This window comes from Hylobates moloch, unplaced genomic scaffold, assembly GCF_009828535.3.
Source record: "Hylobates moloch isolate HMO894 unplaced genomic scaffold, HMol_V3 SCAFFOLD_11, whole genome shotgun sequence".
NCBI classification, from domain to species: domain Eukaryota; kingdom Metazoa; phylum Chordata; class Mammalia; order Primates; family Hylobatidae; genus Hylobates; species Hylobates moloch.
In genome coordinates, this window is record NW_026652286.1 from 86,603,941 (window position 1) to 86,628,035 (window position 24,095).

Consider the following 24,095-nt stretch of genomic DNA (forward strand, 5'->3'; position numbering starts at 1 on the left):
TATTTTCTAGTGGTGACCATTCTTGTTTTTAACGTTTTATGAGGAAACATTTCTAACATATATACCAGGAAAGGGAATAACAGAACCTCATGTACCTATCACTTATCTTCAACAATTACCTAGTCACTTAGTCATAACCTTTCTTATTTTATCTAAACCTCCTATACTCTTAGATATTCTGAATCAAATCCTAACCATCTTATCACTGGTCAACATTTCAGAATGTATCTTTTAAACATATAACCCATGGCCAGGCATGGTGGCTCACGCCTGTAATCCCAACACTGTGGGAGGCCAGGTCGGGCGGATCACTTGAGGTCAGGAGTTCAAGACCAACCTGGCCAATATGGTGAAACCCCGTCTCTACTAAAAATACAAAAATTAGCCAGGTGTGGTGGCGCATGCCTGTAATCCCAGCTACTCGGGAGGCTGACTGAGGTGGGAGAATCACTTGAACGCGGGAGGGAGAGGCTGCAGTGAGCCAAGATTGTGCTACTGCACTCCAGCCTGGGCATCAGAGTGAGACTCCATCTCAAAAAATAAATAAATAAATAAATAAATAAATAAATAAATAAATAAATAAAATATATAAATACACCTTAAGAGTAACAACAGGTCTTTTCAATATCAGATAACCAGTTCAAACTTCCCTGACTCAAATATTACTTAGTTTGCTGGTTTGGATCAGGAAACATAAGGCCTAAACAGTGCAATTGGTTGATGTTTCTCTTAAATCTTTTACCCTGCAGGGTTACCCGAACCACAAATCTCTCCCAGCCCCTTATAATTTACATGTTGAAGATATTGGGTAAGTCATTTGACCTGTAGAGCTTCTATCCCTATACGTGCTCTAATTTGGGCATAGAAATAGCTTGAACTGACGTAACTATAATATAGACAGCTGCTTTAAAGCCTCCTGACTAACAGAGATCTGGAAACCAACCTTCAGAGCTTCATGGAGAAATGAAGGGTCCTGAATGCCTGTGATTTCTCTCAGTTGATTTAACAGCATTTGGCAGCTCTATATTTGCAAAACAAAAAAACCACAAACATGTCAGTCAGAAAGTAAACCTGGGTACATTTAAAGAATAACTAAAAGCATCTTCGATAAACAAGCCTGAGGCTTGTCCAGGCTGGAGTGCAGTGGCCCGATCTCGGCTCACTGAAACCTCGACCTCCCAGGTTTAAGCTATTCTCCTGCCTCAACCTCCAGAGTAGCTGGGATTACAGGCGCATGCCACCACACCCAGCTAAGTTTTGTATTTTTAGTAGTGACGGGGTTTCACCTTGTTGGTCAGGCTGGTCTTGATCTCCTGACCTCGTGATCCACCCGCCTAGGCCTCCTAAAGTCTGCTGGAATTACAGGTGTGGGTCAACGCAAACAGCCCTGCATTTTTTTTACTCTAAAGAACCAACAAGCTCCAAGTAACAAGGTATTGGCTGTCAGAAATATTCTGAAATGCCAAATCTATTTCTCTTTTAAAAGTTCAATCATGGAAAATACCTTTGGTATTTATGAAAGAAATAGATGCCAGTAAAATTACAAATATATAAAACATTTAAATGTAATATTCTAGCCTTAATGGACACTTAAAAGTTCCCCAGACTTTTCTTTTGGTAGTCAGTGCATTAAGTAGGGCATATAAGGAGTCCGGGGAATTTGCATGGATATAAAGATGTGCTATTTTAAGCTTTCCTGCACATGCCATTAGTGTGTATCATTTTTCACTGACAATAAGTTTCCAATCATGTAATTAACCAATGATAACACCAACATATTTAAAACTCTGTGTTTGATTAATTAAAAAGTACAGCTAAAGCTAGAATTTTCTCAATTAAATAAAATATATAATTTCAAAGGGTATAAAGTATGAAATGTTTTCTCTTCATTAACCTAAATCATGGAAAAACCTAAATTGTTAACTTCCAGCTAACACAAAATCAGTTTACAACCCCTTCAGCCTTAACATCTTCACTCTATCATTTTATCCTGCTTTACACAAACACAAAATACAAAACACCGATTTGCAAGTACAGCTCAATCTAAACAACTGGCTGGCCCAACTTGAGACACAATGATCTTTTTAGATGAATGCTGAAAACAAAGTAGCTCGAAATTAATTCAGCAACAAGAAATCTAATTTATACCATTCCTAAGGTTATGCGTAAGTTAGTAATATGTCTCAGAGAGATAGTCTACCTTTACTCCCAACTATAATAGAAACAGTATCTTATGTTCTTCAACAGCTGTGGGCCCAATGCAACACTAAAGTATTATACAACTAGAAATAACTAACTGAAACATCCCTCTGAAGTTCTAAAGAGGTCGGAATGGTGGCTCATGCCTGTAATCCCAGCACTATCGGAGGCCAAGGTGGGCGGATCACTTGAGGTTGGGAGTTAGAGACCAGCCTGACCAACATGGCCCCGTCTCTATTAAAAATACAAAATCAGTTGGGCGTGGTGGCACATGCCTGTAATCCCAGCTACTCAGGAGGCTGAGGCAGGAGAATTGCTTGAACCCGGGAGGTGGAGGTTGCAGTGAGCCAAGATCGCAGCATTGCAACTCTAGCCTGGTCAACAAGAGCACAACTCCGTCTCAATAAATAAAGAAATACAGTCCTCGAAGAAGCATCAACAGTCGTTCTGCTGTAGTCAGACTACAGTCATAGGCTACAAATGGAATCCTACCCTGCTGAGACCAGCAGACTTTCACGCTATGAGTCTTGTCAAATCCAGTCATTGCCTGTGCACTGGGAGAGTGATTATCATACTAAAAGGTATCCAGATTCAGCCTGAGCAAAAACTAAAACCGCGAGCATGTAATTTTTAGAAAAATTGAATACTAGTTTTTTTCGAAACTAATTCTAATTCCATTTGATTTTACTGTATAAAAGTGGTACGAATCTATGTATCTCACACAAATCACACATAATTTTCTAAAAGATCAACATCAATATGCCCAAAAAAGGGTGGAATAATTGAGAGAGGGAATCAGTAGTATATTAATACCAAACTAGCATCAAGAAGGTAACAATGGGATAATCGCATCTTCATTGGGAATTATTCCCTATAAAACGTAACATTTATGATTCAGAGAAAATAATCCCAGTAAAAAGTAATAGCTAACATATACTGCTTACTTTTAGCCAGGTGCTGCTATAAACACTTAGCAAGTATTAACTAATTTAACTCACTGAACCCTCAGAACAGACCTGTGACGTGGGTATTATGCCCGTCCTACAAAAAGCTGAGGCGCAGAGAAGTTAAGTAACTTTACACAAAGTTACTGCTGATAAGGGATGCACTATACCACATTGTATCTGAGAAGACAAAAAGATAGGCAAGAATACCTATCTAATGCAAAAAAAATGCAAATATCTTATTCTTGTATTTTTTATTTAGTTAGTTTTATTTATTTATTTATTTTTGAGACAGAGTCTCACTGTGTCGCCCAGGCTGGAGTGCAATGGTGCAATCTCAGCTCACTGCAACCTCTGACTCCTGAGTTCAAGTGATTCTCCTGCCTCAGCTTCCTGAGTAGCTGGGAATACAGGCTCCTGCCACCACACCTGGCTAATTTTTTGTATTTTTAGTAGAAACGGAGTTTCGCCATGCTGGCCAGGCTGGTCTCGAACTCCCAACCTCAGGCGATCCACCCGCCTCAGCCTCCCAAAGTGCTGGGATTACAGGCGTGAGCCACCGCGCCTGGACAGTTTTTTCTTTTAATTAATTTATTTCTCACACTGTCGCCCAGGCTGAAGTCCAGTGGCGCAATCTGTGGCTCACTTCAACCTCCACCTCCCGAGTTCAAGCGATTCTCTTGCCTCAGCCTCCCAAAGTGCTAGGATTATAGGTGTGAGCCACCACACCCAGCCTATTTTTATATTTTGACCTTGATCTTTGCACCCTAACAAGTTTATTTTAAAAATTTGCTTGTCCTTATACAATCACAAGTTTGATTACTTAGTAGTGCAATCTGTTCTAAACCAGCTATCATCAGAAGCAGAGAGGTAAATATTACATTGGACTAAATCTAAGGTGTCATCGGTTACTAACAAAGAAAGGAAAACTGCTGCCACTTGAACTATGACACATTGCCTTAATGGCAGTCCTGGGAGACATATAAATAAGTCACACTGGCTTCTTAAATCTCTGAACATTTTCATTTATGTTGAGGAATATAGCAATTTCCCCTGCTTCCAGGTGCACTGTTTGGCATGTGATAGGCAATTCTTTCACATGTTTCTCGGCAACAAAACTTAACACAGCATAATACATCTATGGTATCTTCCCTTCTGGGTTGCATAAAGCACTTGACTGTTGCAAGAAAATCTGAAACTGCAAACATTCCTCCAAAGGTAAATATTTTGCTTCATATAAAATCAAATTTATACCCTGCCATTCTGCTTCCATGCCTTTCTTCATACACAGGTTTTTTGGTTTTTTTATTTTGTTTTCATCTCAATGTTGAATCACAGTGTAAATTTTTAAGTGGCATATGCAATGGCAAGTAAACCATGTGGTACTAACAGTACATATAACTTGACTGCCAACTGTTGTTATAACAATACTAACAGCTATGACCAAGTTCATACAAGTGCAGACAATGACAACATCACATCCGCTACTTGGATGATAGTAAAAATGTTAAGAACATCTTGATCTCAGAGATCTCAGAATGCCAAATAAATATGAATCAATGAAATATAGTATTCAAATACTAATTTACTAATTATTTACATTTGACCTTGGATTAAAGTCAGTTACACTGTAGTATTACCATTCCTCTTTCTCCATTTTGTAATAGGTAGCAGCGGACATTAACATCTGGGATAACACAATCAGGAAAGGAAAATAAACTCTTTTGTTTCCTTTTTTTTTGAGACAGGGTCTCGCTCTGTGGCCCAGGCTGGAGTGCAATGGCATGGTACAATCTTAGCTCACTGCAGCCTCGGCATCCCGGGCTCAGGTGACTCTCCCACCTCAGCCTCCCGAGTAGTTGGGACTACGGGTGCCCACCACCACGCCCAGCTAGTTTTCCTATTTTTAGCAGAGATGGGGTTTCTTCATGTTGGCCAGGCTGGTCTCAAACTTCTGGCCTCAAGTGATCCACCTGTCTCAGCCTCCCAAAGTACTGGAGTTACAGGCGTGAGCCACTGCACCTGGCCTAGTGACCTTTTTTTAAAGGCTACTGGGTAGAGATGGCAACTATGTAAAATTATTTTGTACAGCTCCAAGAACAATGTTCTACGTGGAAATTCAAATCCAGATTCCTCATCTTGCCATTCAAAGACCATTACCTGATCCCCCATTAGCCTGTTCCACCTTTTCTCCTCTCAGTTCCTCACTGCAAACTCATTCTCTCATGCATAGACTGTTGCTCCTAGAATCACTAGTAATACTACCGACATTATTAAACTATGGTATGCCAACTACATTCAAGGGTTATATTTGTCTTACCTCCTCCACATGAAGTCCTTCTAAGAACTCTGGCCCATACTGTTCTCTCCCCTTTCTCATCTCCCATGTTAAGGAAATGAATACGCCTGTGACTGAATGTGGCTCACTGTCTTCACTTGACATTCCTCAACATGTGGTTCTCTAATTGTTTTATTTTATTTTAATTTTTTTTGAGACGGAGTCTTGCTGTCACCCAGGCTGGAGCGCAGTGGCGCCATCTCAGCTCACTGCAAACTCCACCTCTCGTATTCAAGCGATTCTCCTGCCTCAGCCACCTGAGCAGCTGGGATTATAGGCACCCACCACCACGCCCAGCTAATTTTTGTATTTTTAGTAGAGATGAAGTTTCATCACGTTGGCCAGGCTGGTCCCAAACTCTTACCTCAAGTGATCCACCCACCTTGGCCCAAGGTGTTGGGATTACAGGCGTGAGCCACCGCGCCAGGCCTGTTCTCTAATTGTTTTAAATATGAAATTCTTGCCTTCTTTAAAGTGAGACTCATGCAATACACTGCCTAATTTGAATCATCCATAGGACAGTGCTGATAATAATGACAACTAACATTTATTGAACAACTACTTTAATTTTTTTTTTCTTTTTGGAGATGGGGGTCTTGCTCTGTTGACCAGGCTGGCCTAACTGCTGGACTCAAAGGATCCTCCCACCACAGCCTTCCAGGTTGCTGGGACTACAGGCACACATCACCATACCTGGCTTAACATATGACAGGAAACAGGCGCCTTACATGCATGTAATCCTAATAACAAAGGTAGGCATTGCACACATTAGGAAATTAAGGTTTACAAAATCTATTTATCATCAAATGACTTGAATTAAAAGCTAAATCAAAGATAGCTATAAAACACATAGCTATTAAGGGTCTAAGTGCTTGCTTGAGCAGTACATTAACTAAATATGGAACAATACAGAGATTAGCTTGGACCCTGTGCAAGAATAACATGCAAATTCATGAAGTGTTCCATAATTTAAAAATAAAAATAAAATGTAAAGCGTATGAATAACAAATTTCACATGCATTATTTATATACATATTCAAATGCTATGACATGACCCAGTCTTGTAAAGATTTAGCTAAAGTTCTCAAAAGAACCCACACTCCAAATCCTCGTACTATATATGTGTGTGTGTATATATAAATTTTACAGTAACACTAAACCCATCAGGATCCTACCATATTACTAACTCACTTCACCTGAACTTCACAGAAAGAGGATTTAAATATTAACTTCACTCTACCTTGCTATATGTAAAGTACACACCCAACAAGGAGACAAGACAAAGCCTGTACTCCTGTCACGATGAAGTCAAATAACTTGCAAGAGCCAACAGGTTTGCATTTCCTGAGCTAAATTCACATTGTTTTCACAAAACAAAAAGTACTCCCTTTTCTTGCCCAGAGGCAGCAAAGAAAGACAGGCAAACACAAACCTTTATCAGGAAGGAACTCAAGCTTTTTGACCTCACTGCTACTCAGTGGTTTTGGTGCAATCCAGCCCACTTCTCAGGAAGGAGATTTTCTTAGAGCAAAAATAACTCACCCACAATCAGCAATTAACAAGATTATTCAGACACTAAAAACCTTAAACTATCAAGTTTCTGTAACAAACAATACCTGGCCTGATCCTACAGTAACTAGGTTAAAACTGATGAAATAATGCAAAATATTTCATTATTAATTGTTAAAACTCCTAATTTAGCATTGTGATGAAGCTTTACAGATTATTCCATTCCTTCAAACAGTGATGCTATGTTCATCATTCTGATGCACATATTTCCTGATCTCAATTGTCTAATCTTAGGAAGACAATTCTAAATTTACAACTAAATAATTAATAAATGTTCCCTTGATAAATGTTCCCTTACTCCAAAGAACTACCAAGGTATGCCTAATAAAACTCCTTCCAAAGCGCTAAAGATCTGGTTCGCAATTATAAAATAAAACAAGTACCCAAGGAAAGCAAAAAAAAAAAGAAAAAACAAAAAACAAAAACAAAACCAACTGAAGAATCAAAGAAAACATAGAGCATCAATGCCAAAAACTCTGACCAGGTACGGTGGCTCATGCCTGTGATCCCGGCACTTTGGGAGACGGAGGCAGGTGGATCACAAAGTCAGGAGTTCAAGACCAGCCTGGCCAATATAGTGAAACCCCGTCTCTATTAAAAAAAAATATGTATATATACAAAAATTTGCCAGGCATGGTGGCGGGCACCTGTAGTCCCAGCTACTCGGGAGGCTGAGGCAGGGAAATTGCTTGAACCTGGGAGGCGGAGCTTGAAGTGAGCCAAGATCGCACCGCCACACGCCAGCCTGGGCAACAGAGCGAGACTATGTCTCAAAAAAAAAAAGGGCCAGGTTTGGTGGCTCACGCCTGTAATCCCAGCACTTTGGGAGGCCGAGGCAGGCAGATCACGAGGTCAGGAGCCCAAGACCATCCTGGCTAATACGATGAAACTCTGTCTCTACTAAAAACACAAAAATGTCGCCAGGGACGGTGGCAGGCACCGGTAGTCCCAGCTACTCGGGAGGCTGAGGCAGGGGAATGGCATGAACCTGGAGGCGAAGGTTGCAGTGAGCCGAGATCACGCCACTGCACTCCAGCCTGGGCGACAGAGCGAGACTAAGTCTCAAAAAAAAAAAAAACACCTCTGTCTGGACAAACAGAGACGGTTGCTAACCTTTCCAACCTCCATAAAACAAGGAATGGCCCTCAAAAGCCTTGGTATTTTTTCAGTTTTTCTTCCAGCAACAATGCCCTGCTGATCCAATTTATTCATGGAATAGAAACCTAAAGTGGTCATAAGAATATGGCTGTCTAAAAACGACAAACAGCAGCTTTCTGTGGACACAGCTAAATTCCCTGAAATAGACTACTTGATAATTTTTGTGAATGATGCAAATGTCAGTACATGATGAAAATGCCTGTTTGAGTTTATCAACTGGCTTAAGGTTTTTTAAAACCATTAAAAGTGTTTAAAATTTAGCCACTGTTATATCATGTAGAGGGGTTTAAACTGGGACTTAAAAACAAGAAAAAAAAGGAACTAATCATTATTTACTTTTTAAATTTTTTCCATCTCTTTCTTCACATGTACTAAGAGATTCCAATAGTACAAAAGGTATAAAATGAAAAGGAAATCACCTTCTTCCCGACCTAGTTCTATTTCTCAGGGGCTACTACCATTAACAGTTTCTGTTATCTTTCCCGAAATTGTCTATGCACATGAATATATTTTTTCGTATGATACATAATGTCCTATACCTTGCTTTTTCCTTATTTTAGAATACATTAAGACAATGTTTTTCATTTCTTTGAATACATGTTCCAACTAAATATGAGAAATGAGGCTGAAAAACATATCGAACACATCTCCAAAAACGAAGGAAAATACAATTTTTAACAACATATTGGTAGGGCTAATTGAAAAACTGGGAAAATATCAGGGAAAGATTTGAGAAATCAAATTTACATGCTTGTAGTTTTAGAAATATGGCAATGGTAAAATTTTAAGTTATTACTAGCTGGGTCTTTGTGTGTAGTTTCTATTTTTAATAAATAACAGAGATGGCTGGGTGCGGTGGCTCACGCCTGTAATCCCAGCACTTTAGGGGGCTGAGGCGGGCGGATCACCTGAGGTCAGGAGTTCCAGAGCAGCCTGGCCAACATGGTGAAACCCCGTCTCTACTAAAAATACAAAACTTAGCTGGGTGTGGTGACAGGCGCCTGTAATCCCAGCTACTTGGGAGGCTGAGGCAGGAGAATGGCCTGAACCCAGGAGGTGGTGATTGCAGTGAGCTGAGACTGCGCCACTTCCAGCCTGGGCGACAAGAGCAAGACTCTGTCTCAAATAAATAAATAACAGAGATCAGAGAGGTGATGTGGGATTGGATTACAAAGGGTTCTAAATGTCAGGAAGAGTTTAGGTTTGATCTGATGAACAATGGATAATCACTGCAGGTTCCTCAGCAGGGAAGATACATGAAGGAAGAAAAGGCATTTAAGTGGATTAATCTAGCCTATGTGAACAACTGGTTCAACGTGGGATGACACTAGGAAGAGAAAGTTTGAGTTACAGGGCTACGGAGTAAACAAACTGTGATGAGAGAGGCAGGATGCTGGTAGGCAAAACATCAAAGTAGGACATACTCTGAACATCTCAAAGAATGAAGACAGAAAGCTTAGTCATACATTTGCAATGGATGCCTAAGAGAATGACATTGCCAATAACATAAAAGGAAACCAAACAATGTGATATACCACACCAACAGAATGAAGGAGAAAAAAACAATGGTCACCTTGATTGATACAGAAAAACATTTAACAAAATCCAACACACATTCGTAATAAAAACAATCAGAAAACTAGGAATAAAAGGTAATTCCCTCAACACAATACAGGGCCTTTATAAAAAAAACCAAGAGTTAACATCATATTCAATGGTGAAAGACTGAAAGCTTTACCCTTAAAATCAGGAACAAGACAAAGATGCCCACTTTCACCACTGCTATTCAACACTGTATTGGAAGTTTAAGCCACAGCAATCAGGTAAGAATAAAAAATAAATGGCATCTAAATTACAAAGGATAAAAAAGTAAAACTGTATTCACAAAATGACATGATCCTATGTATACAAAATCCCAAAGAATCTGCAAAAAAGTTACCAGAGCTGGTAAACAAATTCAGCAGCTTCAAGGTAAACAGGCAAAATTCAGTTGTGTTTCTATAAAACAGCATAAGAAATCAAAAAGGAAATTTAAAAAACAATTACATTTACAACAGCATCCTAAAGAATAAAATACTTAGGAATAAATTTGACCAAAGAGGTAAAAAACCTGGGCCGGGCGCAGTGGGTCACTGCTGAGGCTGGGTGCGATAGCTCACACCTGCAATCCCAGCACTTTGGGAGGCTGAGGCGGGCAGACTGCTTGAGCTGAAGTGTTCGAGACCAGCCTGAGCAACATGGTAAAACACATCTCTACAGAAAACACAAAAATTAGTCGGGTGTGTTGGTGCGTGCCTATAGTCCCAGCTTCTCAGAAGGCTGAAGTGGGAGGATTGCTTGAGCCCAGAAGATGGAGGTTGCAGTGAGCCAACATTGTGCCACTGCACTCCAGCCTGGCAACAGAGTGAGACCCTGTCTCAAAAAAAAAAAAAAAAAAAAAAAAAATTTTTTTTTAATTTATGAAAGAAGTTAAAGACCTAAATAAATTGAAAAACATTCAGGTTCATGAACTGGAAAACTGTACTAGTCAGAGTTCCCCAGAGAAACAGAAGCGAAAGGAGATAAATACAGGAGGTGAGACTTATTATAAGGAATTGGCTCACATGACTGCAGAGACTGAGAAGTCTCAAGATCTGCAGTTAGCAAGCTGGAGAACCAGGAGACTAGCGGTGTAGTGTTAGTGTAAGTCTGAGACCGAAGAACCAGGAGAGCTGAGTGTGTAAGTTCCAGTCTAAGTCTGAAGTCCTGTGAACCAAGAGAGCTGATGGTTGTCTAAGTTCCAGTGCCAGGACCAAGGAAAATCAATGTCCCAGCTCAAGCAGTCAGGCAAGCAAAGTTTCCTCTTACTCAGCATTTTTGTTCTATTCAGGTCTTGATTGAATGAGGCCCACTACCCACATTAGGGAGTTCAAACTGCTCTACACAGTCTACTGATTCAATGTTAATCTTATCCAGAATCACCCTCACAGACACACTGAGAATAATGTTTGACCAAATGTCTGCATACATACCTCATGGCCCAATCAACTGACACATTAACTTAACCATCATGAAGACGGTGTTTTTTTTTTGGAGATGGGGTCTGTCTCTGTCACCCAGGCTAGAGTGCACCTCAACCTCCACCCTATAAGCTCAAGCAATCCTCCCTCCTCAGCCTCCCAAGTAGATGGGAACACAGATGTGTGCCATCAAGCCCAACTAAGATTTTTCGCATTTTTGGTAAATGTGGGGTTTCACCATGTTGCCCAGGCTGGTCTTGAACTCCTGAACTCAAGCAATCCACCTGTCTCGGCCTCTTCCCAAAGTGATTACAGGCGTGAGGCACTGCGTCTGGCCACAAAGACTTAACACTGTGAAGGTGGCACTACTACTCAAAGCAATTCAAAAGTTCAGTGTAATCCCTATCACAATTCCAATGGCCCTTTGTGTGTGCGTGTGGCTGGGGGTTGGGGGGACCTCTAGTGAAAATCAGAAAACCTGCTAGACAAATTCTAAGAGCTGCAATGCTTTGGCCTTTCTTGCAGAAATAGAAAAGCTGATCCTCAAATTCACACAGAATTTCAAAGGACCTGGAAGAACTAAAACAACATTGAGAAGAACAAAGTTGGAGGACTCACACTTCTTATATCAAAACTTAGTATTAATCCAAAGCTACGGTTATCATAACAGTGTAGTACTGGCGTAAGGACAGATATATAGACTAATAGAATAGAATTGAGAATCCAGAAATAAACTCGTATCTATGGTCAACTGATTTTCAACAAGAGTGCCAAAACCATTTGATGGGGGAAAAACCATGTCTTCAACAAATGGTATTGGTACAACTGGATATTCACAGCAGAAGAATCACACTGGACTCCTACCTCACACAATACACAAAAATTACTCAAAATGGATCGACAACCTAAATAAAGAACTAAAATTATAAAATTCTTAAAAGAGAACACAGAGATAAGTCTTCATGACCTTGGATTTGTCAATGGATTCTTAGCTATGACACCAAAAGCACAAGCAACAAAAGAAAAAATAATAACACTTTTGAGCCAGGCATGGTGGTGTGCACTTGTAGTCCCAGCTACTTGGGACACGGAAGTGGGCTGATGTACTTTTCTTCATCAAAGGGCATTATCAAGAAAGTGAAAAGACAACCGGTGTACAAATTCAAGAAATACATACATCAAGAAATACAACAAGAAATACACAGTGCTGGCCGGGCACGGTGGCTCATGCCTGTAATCCGAGCACTCTGGGAGGCCAATGTGGATCACCTGAGGTCACGAGTTCAAGACCAGCCTGGCCAACATGGTGAAACGCTGTCTCCACTAAAAATGCAAATATTAGCCAGGTGTGTTGATGTGCCCCTATAATCCCAGCTTCCTGGGAAGCTGAGGCAAGAGAATCACTTGAACCCAGGAAGCGGAGGTTGCAGTGAGCCGAGATCATGCCACTGCACTCCAGCCTAGGCGACAGAGTCAGACTCTTTGCCTTGAGAAAAAAAAAAGAAATATACAGTGTACAAACTATCAAGAAAGTGAAAAGACAATGGGAGAAAATACTTTTAAGTCATTTATCTGGTAAGAGTCTAGCATCTAGATGATATAAAGAACTCTCTTTGAACTCTCTTTAAGTCAACAACCAAAAAACAGACAACTCAATTCAAAAATGGACAAAGAACTTAAAAAGATATTTCTCCAAAGAAGATATATAAATAGTCAATAAGTTTATGAAGACAGTTAACGTTAGCCATAACATTAACATGGCCAAATCAAAATCACAATGAGATGCCACTTCACACCCATTAGGATGGCTATTATCAAACAAAAACAAAAAATAACAAGTGTTTGATGAGGAAAGAGAAAAACTAGAACCCTTGTGTATTGCTGGTGGGAATCTAAAACCTCCCCAGCAACCTTGGAAAACAGTCTGGCAGTTCCTCAAGAAGTTAAACATAGAATTACCTTATGAGTCAACAATTCCTTCTAGGTATATACCTAAAAGAATGGAAAACAGGTGCTCAAATACAAGTATATGAATATTCATAACAGAACTATTCATAATAACCAAAAGGTGTAAATAACTCAAATGTCCATCAATGGAAGAATGGACAGGCAAAACATATCTATACATACAGTGGAATATTACTCAGTGATTAAAATGAAAACCTAATACATGCTACAACTTGAACAAACCTCAAAAACACTACAATAAATGACAGATGCCATACATAATAGGTCACATATTGCATGATCCATTTAATGAAATCTCTCTAATAGGTAAATCTAGAGACAGAAAGTAGATTGGTATTGCCAGGGGTTGAGGGCACGGGGGAATAGGGAGTGGCTGCTTAATGGTTACAAAGTTTTCTTTCAAGGCCGGGCGCGGTGGCTCACGCCTGTAATCCCAGCATTCTGGGAGGCCGAGGTGGGCGGATCACGAGGTCAGGAGATCAAGACCATCCTGGCGAACACGGTGAAACCCCGTCTCTAATAAAAATACAAAAAATTAGCCGGGCGTGGTGGCAGGTGCCTGTAGTCCCAGCTACTCGGGAGGTTGAAGCAGGAGAATGGCGTGAACCCGGGAGGTGTAGCTTGCAGTGAGCCAAGATCGCGCCACTGCACTGCAGCCTGGACGACAGAGCAAGACTCTGTCTCAAAAAAAAAAAAAAAAAAAAAAAGTTTTCTTTCAGGGTAATGAAAATGTTTCAGAACTAGACGGAATGGGTGATTGCACAATATTGTGAATATATTAAATGTCACTGAACTTGTACACTTGAACTTTTTTTTTTTTTTAGAGACAGAGTTTCACTCTTGTCACCCAGGCTAGAGTGCAATGGCACGATCTCGGCTCACTGCAACCTCTGCCTCCCGGGTTCAAGTGATTCTCCTGCCTCAGCCTGCCAAGTAGCTGGAATTACAGGTGCTCACCACCACATCTGGCTAATTTTTGTATTTTTTAGTAGAGACGGGGTTTCACCATGTTGGCCAGGCTGGTCTTGAACTCCTGACCACAGTGAGCCACCGCGCCCAGCCCCACTTTAAAATAATTTTATGTTATATAAATTTTGCCCCAATTGAAAAAAAATCACCTAGGTGCAGTGGCACACACCTGTAGTTCCAGCTTTGCAGCAGGCTGAGGCAGAAGGATCACTTGTGCCCAGGATTTTCAAACAGTAGTACACCACGATCATGCCTGTGAATAGCCACTGCACTCCAGCCTGAGCAACACAGCAAGACCCCAACTCGATGAAAAAACAAATGAACAAGGAAACCTGTATAAACATCCCCACACAGAAGGAAAGAAGGGAGGAAGGGAGGGAGGGAGGGGACACCAGAAAGTACTAACTTGGGCAAGACGACTGAAAAAGAAAATGTTGTTTAGAGCTCTCTCTCTCTCTCTCTCTCCTTTCTTTCCTTTCTTTCTTTCGCACGGTCTCCCTCTGTTGCCCAGGCTGGAGTGAAGCAGCATGGTCTCGGCTCCCTGTAGACTCCCTGCCTCGGGCTCCCGTGATTCTCCTGCCTCGGCCTGCCGGGTGGCTGGGATTGCGGGCGCGCGCCACCATGCCTGACTGGTTTTGGTATTTTTGGTGGAGGCGGGGTTTCGCCAGGTTGGTCTCCAACTCCTGGCCTCGCGTGGTCTACCGGCCTCGGCCTCCTGAGGTGCTGGGACTGCAGACGGAGTCTCGCTCACTCGGTGCTCGGTGTTGTCCCGGCTGGAGTGCGGTAACGTGGTCTCAGCTCCCAGCAGCCTCCGCCTCCCAGCCGCCTGCCTTGGCCTCCCAGGGTGCTGGGATTGCAGCCTCTGGGAGGTGGGGAGCGTCTCTGCCTGGCCGCCCATCGTCTGGGATGTGAGGAGCGCCTCTGCCCGGCTGCCCCATCTGGGAAGTGAGGAGCGCCTCTGCCCGCCACCCCATCTGGGAAGTGAGGAGGGCCTCTGCCCGGCCACCCATCGTCTGGGAAGGGAGGAGAGCCTCTGCCCGGCCGCCCCATCCGGGAAGTGAGGAACGCCTCTGCCCGGCCGCCCCATCTGGGAAGTGAGGAGCGTCTCCGCCCGGCCGCCCATCCTCTGGGAAGTGAGGAGCGTCTCCGCCCAGCTGCCCATCCTCTGGGAAGTGAGGAGCGCCTCTGCCCGGCTGCCCATTGTCTGGGATGTGAGGTGCGCCTCTGCCTGGCCGCCCCGTCCAGGAAGTGAGGAACGCCTCTGCCCAGCCGCCCCGTCTGGGAGGTCTACCACGGAGGCCAGACACAGTGTGGGGGCTGGACGTGGTGGCTCACGCCTGTAGTCCCAGCACTCTGGGAGGCCGAGGTGGGTTGATCACTTGAGGCTAGGAGTTCGAGACCAGCTTGGCCAACATGGCAAAACATATGAAAAATACAACAAACCAACCAACCCAGTAACAAAAAAACAGGTCTACCCTGGAGTCATACTCTAATTTTTTCTATTTTCCTCCCTTTCTGATCCTTTATCCCACTTTCTTTTTCGTCCTTTTCCTTCTCCTTCTTCTTTGTCAAAGACATAGAGGATTGAGTTATTATCATTGATCCACACAAACTCCCTCTCTCATTTATTTTTTTTCATTCCCACCACCCATTTCTATTCCTGGTCTTCCCATGTGCAACCTTCCTAATATGTTTGATATGCATCTTTTTGTTTGTAAGTATTTTTAGAAAATGTTTATTGTTTTGTGTGCAAAAAAGGAAAAAAATTAATTAAAAAAAGAAAAAACAAACAAAAATTAGCTGGGCGTGGTGGCAGGCACCTGTAATCCCAGCTATTTGGGAGGCTGAGGCAGAAGAATCGCTTGAACCCTTGAGGCGGAGGTTGCAGTGAGCCAAGACCACACCAACGAACTCCACCCTGACCAACAAGAGCGAAACTTCATCTCAAAAAATAAATAAATAAAATTAAAAAATAAAAAAAAAACAAGTAACGTATTCTACCCATGAAGAAAAAAAAAAAAGGTTGTTTAGAAAACCTTCTTAGGGTTAAAGTGCCTACCAGCCATCATGTAACATGCAGCTGGTACTTACTGAGGCAGGTCTTTAGTTTGGTTTTGTGTGTCTGATATTTTGACCCCAGTTTCATGTAGAAAGCCTAGATGCTGGAAATAGTGCCATGCAGCCCAGACTCCAGCACACATCAGCCTCCTGGCAAATCTCAATCTTCCTCAGCATCAGTTTCCAGAATGGAAAATGAAGTACACCAAAAGCTTTGACAGCCCTGTATGACTATCAAAGGAAGTACTGCAAACAGAAATTGTTAGTAAAATGAAGAAATGCAATAGAAATGAAAAATACTGGGACTTGCCTGTCCAACTAAACTCCTCTAGAGTTTACAGTAAAAATACTGATATCCTGTGTTATAGTTTTGGTTTTATCACTTACTTGCTGTGTCACTTTGCAAATTCTACTTCCTGGTCATACCAAATTTTATTTCACAGAGTGCTCATGAGGTTTCAATGAAAAGTTATTAAAATTATTAAAGTTATTAAAGTGCGACATAGTCAAGTGGTAAGTCAGAAACTTTGGTTTTAGAAAGGCTTGTACTAAAGTCGGAGAAATGTTATGCTTCAAGTCAGAATGGCTTGAAGTCACAGCTCTGCTACTTATAATTTAATCATGGTCATAAGCTGCATTTCTCATCTGTAAGATAGAAGCAAACAGACTTAGTTTAAAATCTCATACGAATAAAGAAAAAAAAGAGATAGGGACCATGGCTCACCCCTGTAATCCCAAAACTTTGGGAGGCTTAGGCAGGAGGATCACTGGAGCGCAGGAGTTCAAAACCAGCCTGGGCAACATAAAGAGACCCCACCATCTCTACAAAAAATAAAAATATTAGCTAGGCATGGTGGCACATATCTGTAGTTCCAGCTACTCAGGAGGCTGAGGTAGGAGAATTGCTTGGGCCCAGGAGGTTGAGGATGCAGTGAGCCATGATAAGAGCCACTGCACTACTCCAGCCTAGGTGACAGAGTAAGACCTTGTCTCAAAAAAGACAAAGGAAAGAAAAGGAATAAATAAATAAAATAAATCTTATATGAGGCCCTTATAAGGCATACTAACATCTGAGGTTGGGCACGGTGGCTCATGCCTGTAATCCCAGCACTTTTTGGAGGCTGAGGCAGGATGACTTCGTTCATAAGTCTGAGACCAGCCTGGGCAACACAGAGAGACCCCATCGCTACAAAAACTTTTAAAAGTAACCAGAGGCTGGGTGCAGTGGCTCACGCCTATAATCCCATCACTTTGGGAGGCCAAGGCAGGTGGATCACCTGAGGTCAGGAGTTCAAGACCAGCCTGGCCAACATGGTGAAACCCCGTCTCTACTAAAAATACAAAAATTAGGCGTGGTGGCGTGTGCCTGTAATCCCAGCTACTTGGGAGGCAGAGGCAGAAGAATCACTTGAACCCGGAAGGCGGAGGTTACAGTGAGCCGAGATCACGCCACTGCACTCCATCCTGGGCAACAGAGCGAGGTCCATCTCAAAAAATAAAATAAAACAAAAGTAGCCAGGTGTGGTGGTGCATACCTGTGGTCCCAGCTACTCAAGTGTCTGAGGATTGCTTGGGTCTGGGTGGTCAAGGCTGCAGTGAGCCTTGATGGTGTCACCAGACTCCAGCTCGGGTGACAGAGTGAAACCCTATCTCAAAAAACAAACAAACAAGATGTCTCAGTTTCCTTATCAGTAATAGGATAATAGTTCACACCTTGCTGGGTTTTTGTAAATAAAAATGTACAGAAAAGTGCTTAGGGTGGTACATAGCATATGGCAGACACTAGTAATACAAGTGTACATTCCCATGCCTAGTATAACCACCCTGGGAAAATAAGTATAAAGCAAATGTTTATAGCCAAGGAGGTTGATATTCAAGCAGACCTGTTCAAAAAGCACTGGGAAAGAGTATAGAAGTCATTTGCAACTCAGGATTAGAAATGTAGATTTGGAGCCAGGCGCAGTGGTTCACGCCTGTAATCCCAGCACTTTGGGAGGCTGAGGTGGGCAGATCACCTGGGGTCGGGAGTTCGAGACCAACCTGACAAACATGGAGAAACCCTGTCTCTACTAAAAATACAAAATTAACTGGGCGTGGTGGTGCATGCCTGTAATCCCAGCCACTCGGGAGGCTGAGGCAGGAGAATCACTCGAACCCAGGAGGCGGAGGTTGCAGTGAGCCAAGATCGTGCCAATGCAGTCCACGCTGGGCAACAAGAGCGAAACTCCGTCTCAAAAAAAAAAAAAAAGTATCAGCAAAAAAGTGGTAATGAGGGATCATAAAAGCATAAAATAATAAAAGTATGAGGGAGCCAGGTGTGGTGGCTCATGCCTGTAATCCCAACACTTTGGGAGGCCAAGGCAGGAGGATTGCTTGAGCCCAGGAGTGCAAGACCTGCCTGGGCAACATAGTAAGACCTCATCTCTACAAAAAAATTAAAAAAAAAAACAGCCAAGCACGGTGACACACGCCTGTGGTCCCAGCTACTCAGGAGGCTGAGATGGGAGGATCGCTTCAGCCTAGGAGGTCAAGGCCAAAGTGAGCTATAATCACATCGCTGCACCCCAGTCTGGGTGACAGAGGGAGAGATCCTGCCTTAGCAAAGTAGGCTGCTGAGCAGATTCTGATTACATAAAACCACTCACTGCCTTTCAACCTAACCTGCTGCTGCCTAGTCAGTCCCTCTGCAGGCCTCTGAACAATCGGCCATTTGCTGGAGCTCAGACTGGTCCACACGGCCATCTCATTATTGGGCTTTTGCAAAAGCTGTTATTGCCACCTTAAGCTCTGTAGCAGAATCTGGGAACCAACGCCCTCAATCTCCTGTCAGAGTCAGTCTTGCTCAAGTCTGTATTTTCCAAGTTTTGTATACTGAGTCTGAGTACACTGTCACTGGAAAAATGTTTTAGAAATGAAACAGGTGGGGTTAGAAACTTTGTTCCAAAAGCAAACAAAAGAAGGAAGGTGGAGACAACAGCTGGACTGGGCAGTAGACACTTTTGTTGTTGTTATTTGGTTTCAAGATAGAAGACAAGTGCACAGTAAAATGGAAAATGCAAATTCTATCCACATGCTTTTCAAAATGTAATATGCAAATGAATCACCCAAGAATCTTGTCAAAAGGCAGAAACTGATTGAATAGGTCTAGAGTGGGGGTACAGGCAGTGGTATGCTGATTGGCAGTGTATGCTTGTTTCCTTGGTATAAATATTCCCACCTTGGCACAGTTATCAACATGAGGTCATTGAACACAGAGCTGGAAAGAGATGTATAAAATCAGCTGGAGAGGCAGAGCAAGCTGGCTCTAGCACACTCAACTTTCTGCATTTCTAAATCCTAGGGGATGTGAATGCTGCTGGTCTGTGGACCATAATGTGAGTAGCAAGGGAGAAGACAGTGAAGGTGTCTGGGGGTTAGACTAGGACTAAGGAGAGGGGACATAATAGAAAGAGAAGAGAGACATCATCTAGATCAGAGTTTGTCAAGCTCAGCACTATTTTATACAATTTACACATAACTCTGTTTTGAGGGGCTTACTCCTGTACACTGCAAGATGTTTAGCAGCATTCCCGGCTTCTACGCACTACATTCCAGTAGCATCCTCCCTCCGGAGTCACAATCAAAAAGTCTCCAAACATTGCCAAATGCTTCCTAGATTACAAAATCTCTCCCTAGCAAAAACCATTAATCTAGGTTTATCTCTAAGAAATGAAAGCGGGAAAAAGGAAGGGAACCTTTTCCACTGAAATAAGAGAAAAGAGATGAGATGGCGTAGGGAGAAGGGGACAAAACATGAGGCAGAGAGCTCTTTTTAGACATCAGCGAGCTCAGTCAAGTAGAAAAGAAGATTATCTATTTAGAAAGACTGTAGGGAGGACTGGAAGTTTAAAACATTAGGAGAGTTCTAGAAAAGGCATTACAAGAGTAGTGGAAAGTCTGTGATCCAGGGCAATGGGCCCGTCAACTATGAGATAGGATCAGGGGTGCCTTGGGCTCTTGGGGTCAGAACTGCCTAGATACAATTCCAACTGTACCACATCCTCACTGGGTGACCCTGGACAAATTACTTAACAAGTATAAGCCTTCTCACAGAAACTTCATGGAGTTATGTAAGTACTGAGAGAATGCTATGTTAAGTTCTGAGCACAGAGTCTGGCACATAGTGCATGCTCAGTTAACATTAGCTATTACTATTACCAGCATTATTTTCCTTGGTAAGTACTTGCTTCATTTTACTATTGATTTAATTTCTTTGATGAAACAGAACACATGGAGAGCTCTCACCTGGTAAGATGCTATTTGCCAGTAAGTCTTAAAAATACTGTTTGCAGGCCGAGGCGGGCGGATCACGAGGTCAGGAGATCGAGACCATCCCGGCGAACACTGTGAAACCCCATCTCTACTAAAAATACAAAAACATTAGCCGGGCGTGGTGGTGGGTGCCTGTAGTCCCAGCTACTCGGGAGGCTGAGGCAGGAGAATGGCGGGTGAATCCGGGGGGCGGAGCTTGCAGTGAGCAGAGATCGTTCCACTGCACTCCAGCCTGGGCAACAGAACGAGACTCCGTCTCAAAAAAAAAAAAAAAACATACTGTTTGCATTTGGGGGCAGACGGGCATGAGAGTTGTGGAACCAATCACTGACTTACTGATGTTTTAAAAATCAGTTAATGAGACAAAGTAAAAGGAAACGAAAGGTCAATAAATCAAGAAAAAGCAAAAAGGGCATTAAATTTTCACTGAAACTGGCAGGTTTTTATAGGGCTTCAGCTGACATAAAGAATGTGTGATGTGAACCCTCAGTACAGCTGCCAAGAATGACAGGTTTATAAGAACCAAACTGACTTCAAGTTGTTTCTCCTGTAATAATAGTAAACTTTGCTGCTATCGAAGTCAAGAATTGATTAAAATACAGGAATCTGTCAGTATGTAATCTCTTTAGATATTCGAATACCAGTTTGCAGTCTAGAGGATTTAGTGAAATCATAAAGTGTCTACTCTCAGATTCGAGTCTATACTGACAGCATATTTCAAGAGTACTACAAATTTCTCTCACTAAAATTCTTGGGAGGCCATAAAGGGTTTTGTCTGTCCTGTGTACAACTGACCAATAAGGGAAGGGAAGCAGTCTAGGCTTTAAATAGCTTCTGAGTGTCAGGGAAGGATAGCTCTCCTCAACTAGAACAATGAAATATCCTTTAAGGGAAAGGTAGAATGCCTCAGAGAGTTCAAAATAAAAGAATCCATTCCAACATGAAACTTACCAAGATGAGGAAGAAGTTATTAAAATCTTTCCTGTAAGATCAAAAGGTACTTTTCCTGTAAGTTCCTTCAACCTATCCTGATAACTTTAAGCATTAGCAAAAATAAAAGAGGCAAACATTATCAAGCATTCCAAGCTTATCAGCTTTCCGTATAGGGCAAATCACTGGGAAGAACAGTAAATGTCATCACTCTGCAGGTGGCCAGGAATCAGAGTACTCCAGCCAGCCACAGCCACTGGAGTTCCAAGCCTTCCCAAAATAGCTATGACTTACATACAAATGCTCATCAAGTAGCTCACACACAAACTCTCAAATGGAGAATGCCGAAATAGGGTCAGTACTCAAACTGCCGCAGAGGTAAATGAAGATGCCACTGATTAATAGGCACATGGTCTTAAATGACTGAGCCACGACAAATTTAAGTATGACTTCTCTCCCTTAAAATAGTCTCTTCTCTAAATCAATGATAGTCTCCAAACTAAAATTTTCCCATGTTTTTAAATCACTGTGCTAAAAACAAATACAACTGATCTCTGAAGCCAGAGAAAAATCTTGACACATTTCAATAGGCACTTGTGAACATCTAACAATAATATTTCCATTAGAAGTCAGTGCATGATACTTTCGTTTCGGAGCCCAGGTCCTGGAAGCATCTTTTTCTATATGAGTTTTAAAAAGTGCATCCAGGCTGGGCGCCGTGGCTCACGCCTGTAATCCCAGAACTCTGGAAGGCCGAGGCGGGCGAATCACCTGAAGTCGAGAGTTTGAGACCAGTCTGACCAATATGGTGAAACCCCGACTCTACTAAAAATACAAAACTTAGCCGGGCCGGTGGCGGGCGCCTGTGATACCAGCTACTCAGGAGGCTGAGGCGGAGGATGCAGTGAGCCGAGATCGCGCCATTGCACTCCAGCCTAGGTAACAGAGGGAGACTCCGTCTCAAAAAAAAAAAAAAAAAAGCGCCTCCATGCTAAATACTACTGGCCTTCCAGACAAACGAGTAAAAAGGTATAAAAGGATTCTCACCTGAGGGTATCTGTCTGCCAGCTTTGTATGACAAATTTAAAGTTTCTCATCTCCAAACTCGTATTTGAATAACTGGCGCAGATTTCCCGTTTTCTCTTGAAAAAGTGCAGTACTTGAGGGGTGAGGAGGTGGTGTTAAATTATAACATTCTGAAGTAACACTAGACGACATGCTCAAATTGCCCTCTTCCCAAGTTTCTTCATACAGACATTAGCTTTTCTCTCAAACCAGGGTTCTTTCACTCTCACCAGATTCTTAGATCAGAAGTCCTTGTATTGATTTCAATCTTCTTAGACATTGGGAACAGGAGATCATTATCAGTAGCCTTTCTATTCATCACGCAGCTCCTCCCCCTCCTTAAAAATCTAGAGTGATGAAGGCAATAATTGAGGAGGCTGCGCCGTTTTGTTTTTAAAGCCGGGTGGGGAGGGAAGGAAGTGGTGGTAACTGGGACCCCTGGTCTTATAGAAGACGGTGATTAATTCCGGACTTTAAGTGAGATAACTTCGGTCTGCTTTAACCTTTTAAAAACGCCGCCATAAAACTGATTTAAAAGTCAAAGCACAACAAAACAAAACCAACCAACGCTGCCGCTTTCAGAAGTTTCTCACCCCGGTCGGGGCCCAGGAGCGCTCACCTTACTGATCCCTGCGGCGGAGAACCCCACATCCAGCCCTTTATATTTGGTTTTCCAAAATCTGGAAATCCCCCTCCAACTTCAGCTCGCCCACGGACGCGAAGATGCAGTCCTCAATCTCCGCGGCCCGAGCCCCGCAGAGCCCTTGGCCTTCTCACCCACGCTCGCGGGCGCACCCCCTGTCCTGCCCGGCCGGGGCGCCCTCCGCAGCCCGCAACCCGCAACCCTGCAGGCCCCGCACGCTCCCCTCAGGGCCTGGAGCCCGCCCCCAGCTCCCGCTAGCCGCCGCGGAGCCCACCGAGCCGTGGCCGTCTGCCGCGCCGGCCGCGTCGTCCTGCTGCAGCTCGGCAGTCATGGCCGAGGCGCCCAGTCGCGGGTCACCCGTCTCCCGCCGCAGCCGCCGCCGGCCCAGCCTCTCAGGACTAGGCCCCGCCCCCGCCCCCACCCCTCTCCGTCCCTCCCCCGCCCCCGCCCCCGCCCGCAGCGCGCGCCGGAGGCCTGGCCCACATGCCCCGCCCCCGGCATGCGCGCGCACGCAAGGCGCGCGGCCGGGGGCCGAACAGTTCTGCGTGCTCCCGCGCACGCCCGGCTGACCAGACGTCGGTCACGTGACCCCCGCCCCGCCTGTCGCTGTTGGTCAGCTTCACAGCCCGCGGAGCTTGCGGGCCGCTCTGCTAGAGCCCAGGAACTGGGTTTGCGAATCCTGGGAGCCGCGTTCCTGAATCTTCTCCGTCAAAACCTCATTTCTAGGACTGACCTCCGGCTCCACCCTCCCCACGGACGAGTTAAAGCTGCTCCTCCACCGTAGGAAACTGCCGAATGACCGTGGAATAAAGGATTTCCCACCAGGCTTTGTAGCCATTTCCAACTCCAGTGACATGAAAAAGTATTCACCATCTTTAAGGAGAAATGGAGGCGGAATGCAGTCGCTTGTCTAAAGCTAACCAAACGGACCAAAGCCTCCGTTC

General features: G+C 43.4%; 1 protein-coding gene and 2 non-coding genes across 12 annotated transcripts in view; 1 reads left to right on the forward strand and 2 right to left on the reverse strand.

Annotated features, from left to right (window-relative positions):
• USP28 (ubiquitin specific peptidase 28) overlaps nt 1–23,553 on the reverse strand; it is an 80,224-nt gene extending 56,671 nt beyond the window's left edge. For 8 of the 10 annotated variants that reach the window (XM_058446422.1, XM_032167448.2, XM_032167446.2 and 5 more), the window contains exons 1-2: nt 23,426–23,549; nt 944–1,021 (exon numbers count right to left, since the gene is read on the reverse strand). In XM_058446422.1, the coding sequence (XP_058302405.1) occupies nt 944–1,021; nt 23,426–23,482 (135 nt within the window). In that variant the 5' untranslated portion in view covers nt 23,483–23,549. Of the gene's footprint in view, nt 1–943; nt 1,022–22,738; nt 22,751–23,425 lie in introns of those variants that run through there. The other 2 variants (XM_032167441.2, XM_058446420.1) reach the window with 2 other exon arrangements.
• LOC116477519 (U6 spliceosomal RNA) lies at nt 6,350–6,453 on the forward strand. Its single transcript, XR_004250491.1, has one exon. It is a non-coding gene; the product is annotated as a U6 spliceosomal RNA (small nuclear RNA).
• Nucleotides 11,658–11,717, reverse strand: LOC116477536 (U7 small nuclear RNA). Its single transcript, XR_004250502.1, has one exon. It is a non-coding gene; the product is annotated as a U7 small nuclear RNA (small nuclear RNA).
• Nucleotides 23,554–24,095: the final 542 nt, after the last annotated feature.